The 12,844-nt window shown below is 53.1% G+C and overlaps 5 protein-coding genes across 5 annotated transcripts; 2 read left to right on the top strand and 3 right to left on the bottom strand.

The window, feature by feature from the left end:
- Positions 1–442: 442 nt before the first annotated feature.
- INS49_006713 (uncharacterized protein) lies at positions 443–2,368 on the top strand (the record flags this gene model as incomplete). Its single annotated transcript, XM_043167482.1, has 1 exon — positions 443–2,368. The coding sequence occupies one exon, from the start codon at positions 443–445 to the stop codon at positions 2,366–2,368; it is 1,926 nt and encodes a 641-aa protein (XP_043028626.1).
- A 1,380-nt stretch (positions 2,369–3,748) lies between these two features.
- On the bottom strand, positions 3,749–5,146 carry INS49_006714 (uncharacterized protein; the record flags this gene model as incomplete). Its single annotated transcript, XM_043167483.1, has 2 exons — positions 3,749–4,289; positions 4,587–5,146. The coding sequence occupies 2 exons, from the start codon at positions 5,144–5,146 to the stop codon at positions 3,749–3,751; spliced, it is 1,101 nt and encodes a 366-aa protein (XP_043028627.1).
- Positions 5,147–7,510: 2,364 nt separating this feature from the next.
- On the bottom strand, positions 7,511–9,245 carry INS49_006715 (uncharacterized protein; the record flags this gene model as incomplete). The annotated part of the gene is made up of 2 exons (XM_043167484.1): positions 7,511–8,520; positions 8,735–9,245. 2 exons carry the CDS (start codon positions 9,243–9,245, stop codon positions 7,511–7,513), a joined length of 1,521 nt encoding a protein of 506 aa, XP_043028628.1.
- A 773-nt stretch (positions 9,246–10,018) lies between these two features.
- Positions 10,019–10,834, top strand: INS49_006716 (uncharacterized protein; the record flags this gene model as incomplete). Its single annotated transcript, XM_043167485.1, has 1 exon — positions 10,019–10,834. One exon carries the CDS (start codon positions 10,019–10,021, stop codon positions 10,832–10,834), a length of 816 nt encoding a protein of 271 aa, XP_043028629.1.
- Positions 10,835–11,614: 780 nt separating this feature from the next.
- INS49_006717 (uncharacterized protein) lies at positions 11,615–12,103 on the bottom strand (the record flags this gene model as incomplete). The annotated part of the gene is made up of 3 exons (XM_043167486.1): positions 11,615–11,839; positions 11,912–11,985; positions 12,052–12,103. 3 exons carry the CDS (start codon positions 12,101–12,103, stop codon positions 11,615–11,617), a joined length of 351 nt encoding a protein of 116 aa, XP_043028630.1.
- Positions 12,104–12,844: the final 741 nt, after the last annotated feature.

Raw genomic sequence — 12,844 nt, forward strand, 5'->3', positions numbered from 1 at the left:
CTTCCTTTTGTTGCCTCTGCTCTACCGGGCACCGTCGACCGACACAATCAGCACCATTAAGCCATCTTTTTCCATTTGTCTTGACCCACCGAAAATACCCATCGATGAGCCTCCGAAGTTGAACGATCTGGAGTTGCTTTTGTTTTCCACCTCGCGTTCTGTACATCGCCTTCTGCCACCTTCGCACCTTCCTACCAACGACTTTCCGCCTCCAGGCACCCACACCTTCCGCCGCTACCTGTTCGACTCTGTCACGCTGTACACAACTGGTAAACTGTTCATTGTGGATTCCAAAAAACGCTAGGCAACATCATCATTCTTCATCGACATAGACTGGCCTTGGGCTCTCGACAAAAGCATTCCGGGGATTTTTGTCACCACGCGGCCTTGTTAATTTGCAATTTACATCTCTTCTAATTTCTGATACTCTTTTAAAACGACAATGGAATGCTTGCGAGACGAGTTTACCGGCGGCGTCGTCCTGGGTGGACGATATGAAACCATCTCACCCCTCAACCATGGATCATTCGGCATGGTCTTCAAGGCCAGAGACCTCGTCACTGGGGACGTTGTGGCTATCAAGTGCTTGACGAAGAAGGCGGCTGCCGACGATGCCGGCCTGGAGTTCGCTATCGACGACAAGTCGGAGGAACTCACACTTCACCAACACCTCGGTAGCCACCCCAACATTGTCAACTTGGTCCACTCCTTCGAGACTGATGCCCACATGTATCTGGTCCTCGAGTTCTGTCAACAAGGTGATCTTTATGAGGCTATCCGCGTTGACCAAGGACCACTGGAGACGGAGCATGTGCGGCGATTCATGTTGGAGCTTGTCGACGCCGTTGCCTACATCCACTCGAAGGGTGTCTACCACCGAGACATCAAGCCAGAGAACATCTTCCTCGCCAAGGATGGATCTATGAAGCTTGGTGACTTCGGCCTGGCCACCACCGAGAAGTGGACATACGAGACAGGCGTTGGCAGCGATCGGTACATGTCACCGGAGCAGTATGACTCCGCCGGTGCCGGGTACGCTCCTGCCCAAGCTGACATCTGGGCCATCGGTGTCTGCCTTCTCAACATCCTCTTCTCGCGCAACCCCTTCACCACTCCGACTGAGTCCGACCCGCTGTTCTTGGACTTCTCCCGTGACAAGCAGTCCCTTTTCGACGTTTTCCCTTCGATGTCCCAGGACACCTACGAAGTCATCGTCGAGTGCATGAACATGGACCCGAGCAAGAGGTCTCTTATTGGGGCTCGCCGTGCGCTGAACCGCGTCGTGAGCTTCACCACCCTCGAAGAAATCGACGACGAGTTCTGCTCGTCGCGGGCCAACATCGCCTCGGCCAACCGGGAGCCGCTGCGCACACCGTCGATCCAGAGTCCTATGGCGGATACTGGTGCATTCCCTTGGGCCAAGGCCCTACACACCACAAGTGCTTTGCTGCCCATCCGGCAGCTGAGCGCCATCCCGGACGACGAGAGCTACTCCGAAGACTTGTTCTCCAAGTCTGCTGCGACGACCGATTGGTTCTCCACCCAGACCCCGTCCATTTCCTCCATCATGGACTCCAGCTTCCCCACCTCCATGCAGTCTCTCAACATCAACAGACAGATGCTGAAGCCAGCTGCAAAGGTGTCGCCGATGGCTGGGTCCCTCCCAATCACCATGTCCAAGCCACGCAACGTGCCTGCCATGTCCATGGTTTTCGGTGACAAGGGGGCCGTTTCCAAGAGCTGGAGCGACCTCTGGGAGGAGGAAGAGGAGGAGCACCAAGAGGAGGAGCGGGCCCGCCAGCTCCGAGCCCTCAAGAGGATGAACTCCCGGACTTGGAGCGAAGACAGCAAGGACGATGACGACACGCCCCGACAGGGCTTGTCGCCCAACGTCAAGTCTTCCGTCATCAACGCTAAGCCCCGAGTTTCGTCTATCGAGGACGCCATCGACATGGATGGAGACCTGCCAGACAGCTTCTTGTTCCAAGATGTCAGCCCGGTCAAGTCTCATGACCTCCATCGCCAATCGCCTCCTCACAAGCAAGGGTCTATGGACAAGTGGGCCAAGCTTGGGGAGAAACGTCGTGCGTACACGGGCACTCGAGAGTCCATGCCCAAGCCGGACTTTACCTTGAAGGCGGGTCACCAGGGCGGGGGCTTCCTCGGCCAAGGCCTCTTCGGCATTGATGGTTCGTCACATCACAACAATTTCACGCTCGCCAACCATCACAACCATGCGATGAACAACAAACATCAAACCCGGGAACGGGTCAAGGAATGTCCTTGGAGCAAGAACAAAGGGCGAGATTTCAATTGGAACTGGCGCTCTGAGAAGCGCCTAGAGTGGGTTGGTGCTAGCCCGGCGTAGCCGGCTTCACCACTTGTAGTTGGGTTATCACTTGTCTTTTCTTTCATCCTTCTCTCCAGCATCTCAACGGCTGGATCAGTATGCTGCTGGGTCTCTCTCTCTCTCCCCTTTCATATTTCCAAAGATGTCGCGCCTCGTGTTTGCCGCTCTGGGAAGTTGCATTTTTCTAGTTCGTTTCTCGAGGGTGGATAGGCTCGTCGTAAACTGCATCGCGTATGGGGTTGAGGATTCAAATATTGCTCAGCATTGGGAGTTCTTGGTATTTTATCTCTTTTTACATCTGTTTTGGTTGGAAAACACCACAAAAACAAGTCATTCATGGGAAAGGCGGCGCAGCGGCGAACTCGAGGCACTTTGGAAATTACGGGAGAGACCGGCTCAAACAGCAGCAAGCATACTAAACGGGAGAAGGGATCAGAAGAGGCATAAAGATCTTGCCTAAACTCGCTTTCTGTGTATTAGATATCTCCACACCATCACTCACACAATACCAGAAGTTACCCACTCATGTTGAACTCTCCTGAATGATCCTCGTTCACACGTGACTGCATGGCACTGTCAGACTGTTAAAGTTGAAGACTGGCAAGCCGGTCTGTCGGCCCCAGGTTGCAAGACATTCCATCGCCGGCTCGTAGCACCATGTACGCCCGCGTTATCATCTCCACTGTGACGGGGTATGTGTGACGATGCCGCAGGCTTTCCAACAACCACCAGGATCAGCCGTTGGACCGTCCATCATCTGGGTGACCGAACAGTGCTGCTTGTCCCCACCCATGATACCACCGTTGCACATCAGGCCTGCAAGAGATGTCTGGGGTGGCCGTGGTGGTGATAGGCTGTGTGTGTATGTGTGTGTGTTCTGGTTCCACTCGAGTGTGCTGCCGCACTGAACACGACATGTCTGTGTCTGTCGTGCGACGAGGCCATGTCGCAGGACCGGCCTGGTGGCTGGATGGCTGGATGGGCGACCGGGTGGGCTGACTGACTGCGCCAGTTATGCTGTCCTACTGTGCCATTTCATTTGACGGGTTGGCCGGTCAAGAGGGAGTACATGGTGGGTTGGAGGGGATTGGCTCGATGCCTCGGGTGTGGTTCCAATTTTCTAATTCTACTTGCTCTCGTTGAGGGAGGCGGGTTGGGCTGACCTGCTTGGTGTTGTCATGTCAGCGTTACCACAGGGCCCGTAATGTTGTTGCCAGGCCGTTGTGGGAGACACGTCACAGCTATCAGGTAATCAAATACATATGCATCATGAACGGAACTGTTAACCAGATGAATGGCCTCTACATAGTCTTCCAGCTCATAGAAACCGGAAAGCAGAAACCAAGATCTGTCCTGTGGGCCAGGCACGATGACATGTCTCTGCCTGCTGATTGCGGCTCAGGACGTAGCGCCACGAAAAGGTACGCCGGGTGGTATATCCAGCAGCCACTGCCGGAGGAGGTCGTTGAACCGCCGCCACGTTCTCGGGTCTTCGCCTTGCGGGAAGGCCTGAAAGCGCCGAATGATTTCATGGTAGGTCCGATCTCCGTTGCAGAACATGCCGTCGGAAAACCCTTCCAAGTGCTTTGCTAGGCATTCTTGGACTTTGCCAAAGAGAAACTCTAGGTATACTTCCTTGGGTTCGAGGAAATGGCAAGGGTCGTGCAACACTTCAGCAGAAGTCTCCAATTCAACGATCTTGTACACCACCTCGTTCAGTTTCGCTGCTTCGGTATCAGCCCACGAGCAGCTGTCTAGAGCCTTTCGCAGCTTCTTCCTAAACTGTCCCCAGTCGCTAAAAAGCTCCAGTGGCCCCACGTGCCCAAGAACTCTATAGTAGAGGTCCTCTGCTGAAATTGTGTAGTCGGCCAAGAGCGGTTTACTAACTGCTCCTCGCTCGATCAGTGTCAGGAGCGCATAGATCCGGTCTCGCGGGTCGCTGCATTCTCCATACGTAAAAGTGGTCAGGATATTGTCGATCGACTTGGGACTGGGTGAGTGCAAGAAGGTGTTGAGTAAAACATCCCACCAGGAGCGCCTTGCGGATATGAGCACAGGCAGTCCACCTTCCACAGTAGGCGGGACTTCCTCCCCCCTAAAGTGCTGATAACCCCAATATGCACCAGGCACGAACTTCCGATCATGCCAGAAATGGAGGAGGTCCTCCCACCACGCTGCCTCATGCCCACACAAGATGACAAGCCAGTACGGAAGCATAAACTCCTGTACAACCCACATACGGCGCCAGTATGATCTTTTTGCGAGCGCTTTGGTGGCCTTCTTCACATCGAAGTTATACTCTTGCGTATGTTTCGTGGCTCTGATTGCCTCCATGACCGAGCCCGAATTGTCGGCTTCATCACCCAGCCAGGATATCACAAGGCTAGCGATTGTAAATATCCTCCCCATCATATTGACCTGATGGTTCTTTTCCAAGGGGTCAGACTGGTTGATGCAGATGGCATCGATCCACATGAGAGGGTAGCCATTCTCCTGCTTCCTTGACTGTAGCACATCGAAGACCGGCGCCTTGCTTGGAAAAAGGCTGCGCAATACCTTCAGTGCCAACCGGAGATTGTCGCGGACAGATAGCACCGATCCATTGACGAGGATGTCGTGGCTCGGCTCGGGGCTTCCCCAGGTGTATGAAAGTGCCACGAAGCGAGGCACTCTGGCAACATCGTACGTCTCTAGAGCGAAGTGATCAAGCTCTGCGGACGGAGGCTGGTCTAGGAAGCGCAGGAGCCTGATGCACTGTTTGGATCGGTCAAGTGGGGTATGCTGAAACTTGTCCATGCTCAGTCACTGCGCTGTGATATCCTCTACATATACAGAGAGAAAAGTCGGCCGAACAGGTGAGAGCTGAAATATCCCAAAGGGTGACCTGGACGAAGATTGGGCTCAGGTCTTGAGCCACGAATATAACAGCACCAGGGTGTTGAAACAACGACATCGGAATAGAGGTAGGGTACTGTTTGCGGTGAAGCCTGCCCAATTTACACCGGACAGTCCCTCGATGGCAAAGTGCATGCGTAGTGAGTTTTTACACTTGGTAGCTGAAAAGTAGCGGCTGCTAGATGCGTGATCATGCAGCAAGCCCCTGCGGCCAGCACACACCACTCTCCGAGGACTGATTGGCTTTCCGCGAAACCACTCTACCTACCTAAATGTATGCAACTTTGATGAGGCCTTTCTGCCAAGGCCGCCCGCTTTTTCGTTGGTAAATTAGCTCCCAAGCGGGAAACTCTTGCTATGTCGACCTTCATCCTGTTGGTCCTTTCCACGCTGCTCTTCCTTCCATTTTCATAATCTTTGATCAATTGTGGCTGAAGGGCTCTCAAGGTACCCAAATACCTTGTGAAAGCACTATCAGGTAAAGCTTCCGTTTAACCAATAACCCTGCAATCTGTCTGTTGTCTAATGGTCCATGTCAAAACCGAGCAAATTAGCTCAGCTTGCGATGACCTGACCTCGTAATTTATAAACATCTTCGCAGGTGACCCCAGTATCAGCTAAATCTTCATCATGGTATCTGGAGCCTTCACTCGTTCAGAATCGCCTGGGCCGCTTCTGTTGTCACTCAACAGAGTGGCCGTCCTACCAACAATGATACGGAAATTCCAGACTCTGCGATTGCGGACACACTATCGTTGTGCATGCTAGACAATAAAAGCAGCAAGAAACCTGAAGTGGCGAAGCCACACGTTGTCTCATTGTTCTCAGGTTCGGTGGATTGGATTCATCACTGAGATCATGGTGAAATCACGTCACCATAATCTGCTCTATGACCATCATTCCCCATACTGACTTGTATGGAACACAGGAACACGCTCAATTGACATCTATTGGGATCCGCAGGGTTTCAGTCTCAAGCTCAATGAATGTGTCAAGCACCACAATTATGCAGACGACACCCCTCAACATCTTCCGACCAGGCTGCTTGACTTGGATAGTCCTGATCCAGACCGTATAAATCTGATCGTACCTTTCGATCTGGTCGCCCGGAGGAAGGCGTCTTTCTGCTTGGAAAAAGCGTGATATGTAGTCCCTTCGTACTGCTGGGCCATGAGCCTTCCTGATGGGATTTGCGATGCCCTTCCGTAGATGAGGTGAGATCAGGCGCTCAGATGCAGAGAAAGCGTAATGTAATTGCGTTGCCTCAAAAGTGGAAAAGCAGGCGAGAAATGAAGGAACACCTAGAGTCTCATGTCATTTCGTTGTACATGGCCAGCTCGTCCGGGCTGTTGTGCTCTGTTCGGGTGGCAAGTAAGAGCAAGAAATGACACGTCTCTCACTAGGTCAAATGGCCATTTCGGAGTTGCAGACTTGAACCGATTTGAGTGTAGAGTTTGTAACACATCCATAAGAACAGGTACATTTCTTAACACGACGTTGAGCAAATATCATGATAGATAAGTATGGATCTAGGAGTAGGCACCCGGGATAAATTTCGCACGTCATATATTACTATGCGCGATTCATTTTTAGACAACTTTCTCCGATAACGTTCATGAATCAGAATAATGTCGTTCCTCATGGTGGATGACAGATATCACTTGGAATATTGCACTTCGTATTGCCAAGAACTTCTCCATGTGTAGTCGGATTAGTGCACAGCGCACGTTCAGTTCCCAATGGTTGACATCGGCAGTATTGGCTAGTCAGGCCGTCACGTGTGGACCTCGAGATGACTCAAGCTCGAGGGCTTGCGCACTTGGTTTGAGCCATCTGGTATCGAGCGGAAAACCTCTTTTGCGAACAAGTCATGAGATTCGCGTGCAAAAGTCCGAGATGCCTAGGGACCAAGACCTCCAGATGGGAGTTGTCTTGCAATGCTTGCTCAATATCCCAGTTTAGGCTCAGTCTGCAGGAAGTTGTTCAGAGTGGAAAGGCTGTGGGTACACAAGCTCTGTTCCTTAGCCGACAGTAGGTATACCGTTGCATGGCCAGACCAGCCTGCAGGTCGCTGCCAAACGTTTCCATTACATTCACCTGATCGTGCTTGTCATTTGAGCGATCGACACATGTGGCCCGCGTTGTTCACCGCCACCTATGTTACAAAAGACCAGGAAAAGGCCAAATGTTAATTGAGAGCCTTCGGGCTTGATTTACACAACATGGTGAACCGCTGTAGTTACATGAATTTTCCTGCCGCCAAATCTAATACATCTCATACCGCCAGCCAAGAGAAACCATTTCCTGAGTAACACCACCCTTCATAGCCTTTGCAATCTCAGCCGGATCACCCGAGTCCAGGCGTCTGTTCTCGCGAAGCACCAGCCAACGGTAGACGGTGATGGTGGCCGCGAACAACACGGCACAGCCCATGAGGGCGCCGAATGCAGCGTAAAAGTGTGGAGGCGCATAGTAGAGATATGAAGTCCAGATGTTTGACGTGCCACCAATGGCATTAATCAGAGCAGAAGCTGCTGCGCGCTTGGAGACGGGTCGTGCGAGGTGAAGATTCATCGTCTTGTACAAAAGAATCTGAGGACCGACGGACGCGAAAGGCAGGATCATCATGGAGAAGTAGCGTGCACCAACGTTGTTTGTCGCCATGGGGATGATATACATTCCTGTTGCAATGGCGATGCACGTAATAATGATCGGGTACACCGTGTTCTTGCGGTCTGAGTAGAAGGTGATGCCGTAGTAGATGAAGCCAGCGAGGATGTAAGGGGGAGCGGTGAGCAGCAAGCTGATGGTTTGAGAGTAGCCGAGCGCACCGACGAGGGTGGGGAAGTAGTTCGCGATGGAGCCCTGTCCTTGCGAGAGCAGGTTGCAGAAGATGAGAAGAAGCAACTTCGGGTCAGAGAGGGCTTTCACGAAGCCGCTCATGGTGCCTTCGTCCTCTGTGCCCTCAGCTGCTCCCGCCTCAGACTCGATGCGCCACACTGCAAGGTCACGCTGGATCTGCGAGAGGACACGACTGTTGTGTGGGAACTCGGGCATGATGCAGGCACAGATAGCACCAATACCCACGGTCGCAGAGCCCTCGATGATGAAGAGCCATTTCCATCCTCGGATGCCATGTTGTCCATCAAGTTGCAGAATGGCCGCGGCGAAGAGTCCACCGAAGGCGTTGCCGACTTGCTGTGCAATGTAGAGACCGGCGAGTCGCTTTCCAAGCTCCTTCTTTGTATACCAGGCAGACAAGTAGTAGATTGCACCTAGTATTGGATCAGAAATTGATGGACACGAGATGGTTCTCGAACGGGGTAAGGGAGGAATATGAACACATGATGTTTGGATGTAGCCTCGTCCAAAAGCCTTGCGGATCCACAGGTACGTTCTGGACACATTGAACTTCCGGACGGCCAACAGAGGACACAACAATCGCGATGTGAAGCAAGAAAATAATATGACAGATAGAAATTCACTCACCAGGGAAGAAGACCGCTTCGACTGCTCCAAGAATAGCCCGAACAGCAAGCAATTGACCATAATTATGCACCGCAGCTGTGGCAGCAGATATGGCACCCCAGATGACAACAGCCGTGCATATGTACATGCCAGGACGAGAAATCTTTGTGATGATGAGGTTACTCGGGATTTGGAAGGGTAGGTAGCCGACGAATAGAATTGAGATGGCCGTTGCGAACTGCTCGGTGGTCATGTTGAGATCGTCTGTGATGCCTTGTAGCTTGGCTGCCGAGAGGTTCTGACGATCGATGTAGTTGAGAATGTACAGTATGCCGATGGGTGGCAGGATGAGCAGGTCGATCTTGCGGACGAGCTTCTTGTTGAGGGCCGCGATCTCAACATCCCCCAGGTTCGCGAGTGACTCTGGCCTGCGGTCGCCTGCAAAGGCAGTGTCCCCAATGTCGATCTGGCCTTCAGCACACGACTGGCCATCGCCAATGTCGCTGACGGGGAGTTTCTTGTCCGCGTCCATTGCACTCGGGAATAGTACAGTGAATATTAGGATGTAAGGAAAGAGATGCTGCTCTGCTCCCCGCAAGAACCACGGAAGAAACTAGGTCACAGAGCACCTCGGTGATTGTCTAGTCTGTGGCGTGAGGAGCCCTCATGGTCTTAACTGCAACATGGCTTACACTCCGAGTCTTGCAGGGCCCGGCTCTCAGGAACCTGGGGCTGCCCGAGGCTGTTTGCCGATAAGCATGCTGCTGACCTTTGGGTTCGTCCTGGGCGTTATCTTCCAATCTGCCAAAATCTGGGGTATCTTTCCGCAGCCCACCCGAGACCTTGGCACGGGTCTTGGGTTTAGTCAACCGCAGCGTCATGTGGGACCCCAAGATAGTGGGAGGAGCTCCTCCCGATTACACGCACCGCCTACCCTGTCCTCCTCCTCACTCAGCTCTGGCGGACGCGATCGCCTCGCGTAAAACGACGGCGCTCCTCCTGGATGCTCCTCCCAAAGAACATGTATGTGTGTACAGGCCAAGCAATGAGGCCTAATTATGACGAGAGAATGGAGGACACTGTACAAGCGGCAATAATAAGCCACAGCACACTCAAGTTAAATAGGCTGAAGACAAACTGCAATTCCGTGCGATACCTGTCAATCGGCCCCATTACCGTTTAGGAAAAAAGGCGAGAAAGAATACTTTGATACTTTGACAATTGCCTCTTGTCACATTCCTTGCCGCAATATCTTGATCGCGTCCGAACTTTACTATCGCACCCCTACAACAAAACTGTGGAAACATGGCTGCACAAACCACGGTCTGGCCGACCGCCCAAACAACCAATGTCCAAAACCCTCGACTCAAGCTCCTCGAAGGCCTCCGGGCTGGGAGGTACCCGCTCATGACGTTCATGGCCATTCCTTCGGTGCGCCAGGCCCAGATAGTCTCCCTCTGTGGGTTTGATGGCGTCATAATCGACTGCGAGCATGGTCACATTGGCGACGAGGCCATGCACAACTCGGTGTCTGCCATCGCGGCCCTGGGCGTCTCGCCCATCATCCGCATCCGCGGGCCAGCGCACGACATCATCAAGCGGGCGCTGGACACGGGCGCCCACGGCATCATGGTGCCGCAGATCAACAACGCCGAGGAGGCGAGCCAGATCGTCGCCTCGTCAAAGTTCCCGCCCCAGGGCGTGCGCGGCCAGGGGTCAGCCTTCCCGGCCATCGGCCACGGCCTGACCACGCCGCAGTACATGCAGACGGCCAACGAGACAATCATCACCATGATCCAGATCGAGACGCGCGCCGGCGTCGAGAACGTCGAGGCCATCTGCGCCGTGCCGGGCGTGGACCTCGTCTTCATCGGCCCCAACGACCTCGCCCAGTCCCTGCTCGGCTACACGCCCGCGCGCGGGGACGAGCCAGAGTTCGTGGCTGCCGTCGACAAGATAGTGGCGGCGGCGCGGAAGCACGGCAAGTGGGCTGGGCGCATGGTCAACAACGGCGAGGCGGCCAAGGAGGCGCGGGCGAAATACGACACGGTCGCCATGACGGGCGACACCAAGGCGATACAGAACTGGTACATGGCCGAGCTCGAGGTCGCGAGGTCATGACACATTGAATCGCCTCCGTAGTAACTGCATAGGGCTTATCACCTCCGTGGCTTGTAGCGTTCTAGCTTTTCCAAGAAATAGTATTACATAAAATTGCAACAAGCACCTGGTATCTCTTCCCCACCACAGTGTGAGCCTTGTCTAAGGGGTGCCGCCAGTACACGAATGCGTCTGCCGCCTAGGTAACCCTAGTAGTTGGCACGAGAGCGAGGGATTGATTGACTTGGTGAAAGCTTAGCCCTCATTGGACCTATGAGGTTTCCGGTCGAGGCTGGAGTGCCTTGCCCTAAGGGGCAAGTGTCTCCATCTTGCAGGGAGACTTATCAGACGGTGAAGGGCTGAGCGGTGGACGCGCAAGTGAGGCGTCCTTGATTGACAAGCAGATCTTACGAATTTGAAAAATGTACTTGTAGGTTCAGCTCATCATGTACCTCTGACATGCTTCAGCGGTCGACTGCTTCTCTGAGCCAAGTACTCTATCCTTCAGTTCTGTTGACGGTAGCCTCCATGTACAACTGAACCTGTGACTGTTGGTTACTATTTAGATAACAGATACATGAGACAGGAATAAGGTAAATCAATACCAAGGAACAGTACCTAATAGGATATCTCAGGCAGTGGGCGTCATCGCATTCAAGGGGACAGTTTAAATTGTGAGCAGTAAAGTCAAATCCTTCTGGAAAAAGTACATTGTCTTGCATGTTGATGGCCTAATTCCATTCCTTTCCTCAATTCTAAGAAGTGACAATCCATGATCCACCCGGAAGCAATGCTTGCAATTTAAGCCTGTGCAATGCACTCGATCTCAATGACCGTGCCGTCTCCTGGAGGAAGTGCCTGGAGGCACGACCGCGATGGCATGGGCTTGGGGAGGAATTCAATGTAAACCTCGTTCATGGCTGCGAAATCCTTCATGTCTGCAAGGTAGACATTATACTTGACCACCTGCTCAAGAGACGATCCTGAGAGCTCCAAGACCTCCTTGAGATTTTGCAGGACGGTCCTCTGAGGGAAGGGACGCAAAATCATCAGCTCATGTTGCCCAAAGCAAGAACTGATTGAATTGATCCAACTCACTGTTGCTTGCTTGATCTCACCCGTGGCTGTTTGACCAGCGAGGAAGACAAGACCAGGCACTTTGGTGGCAGGGCCTTTGAATCGTGTCAGCCATCTTTGCCTGAGGCGCATGACCGCTGGACTTTTCCCTGATTACTCACAGTTGTGTGGCTTAGGTGGGAACTTCTCGCTCGAAATAAGTTGACGGGACATTTTGGCGTCTGACAAGGAAGAGTATGTGGAGGTGTGTGGTGTGTGCGGTGTATGATAGGGATGGGAGGCAGGCCGGAACAGTGTAGAGTGAGTAACTTGGTTTGCTTGTCAAAAGTACATTGGTGTTCCTCTCCCCTATCCGTTTTAAGTATCTACAAAGAAATAGTGGCAATTGTCGTTATGGGTATGGCAGAGGAGCTCTCAGCTGTGTCTGTGCCCCCGGGCGATTCACGCTGGGACCCACCGGCAGTGCCAAGTCCAACCCTTCATGGCCAGTTGGGAGGAGCTCCTCCCACCGACCTGCAATGCGAAACCTAGCACTGTGGCTCCCGTATTCCGGAAGGCTACAACCTGGTCGGATTTGGTTGAATATGCCATTAATTCAACTGCCGCATAGCGGCATGGATCTGACAAGGCAAAGGAGCTCTCGGGCGCAAGTAGATCTGCGGCAGCGGCATAGGAGGACAAGGAGGAGCAGGAGGCGACCCCCATCGAGATTAGATTAGAGCAGGGAGGACAGGGAGGACATTTTGGCACGTGGAGGACGCGTAGGAGACAGAGGTCAGGCGAGGGTGCGAAGCAGAGCAAGGAGCATGATTGTTCCTGGCGAAACCCGAGTGAGCATCCAGGACATCAGGCCATTCTAGCCAAGCTTTGACTGCACCCAGGAACCGGTTGCGCAGTCTCATCGTGTTTGTCGAGCTGAGAAGCCCACACAAGCGATCTTCCTCTCTTATTCCG

The sequence above is a fragment of the Diaporthe citri genome (genome assembly GCF_014595645.1).
Source record: "Diaporthe citri strain NFHF-8-4 chromosome Unknown scaffold_2, whole genome shotgun sequence".
Lineage (NCBI taxonomy): Eukaryota > Fungi > Ascomycota > Sordariomycetes > Diaporthales > Diaporthaceae > Diaporthe > Diaporthe citri.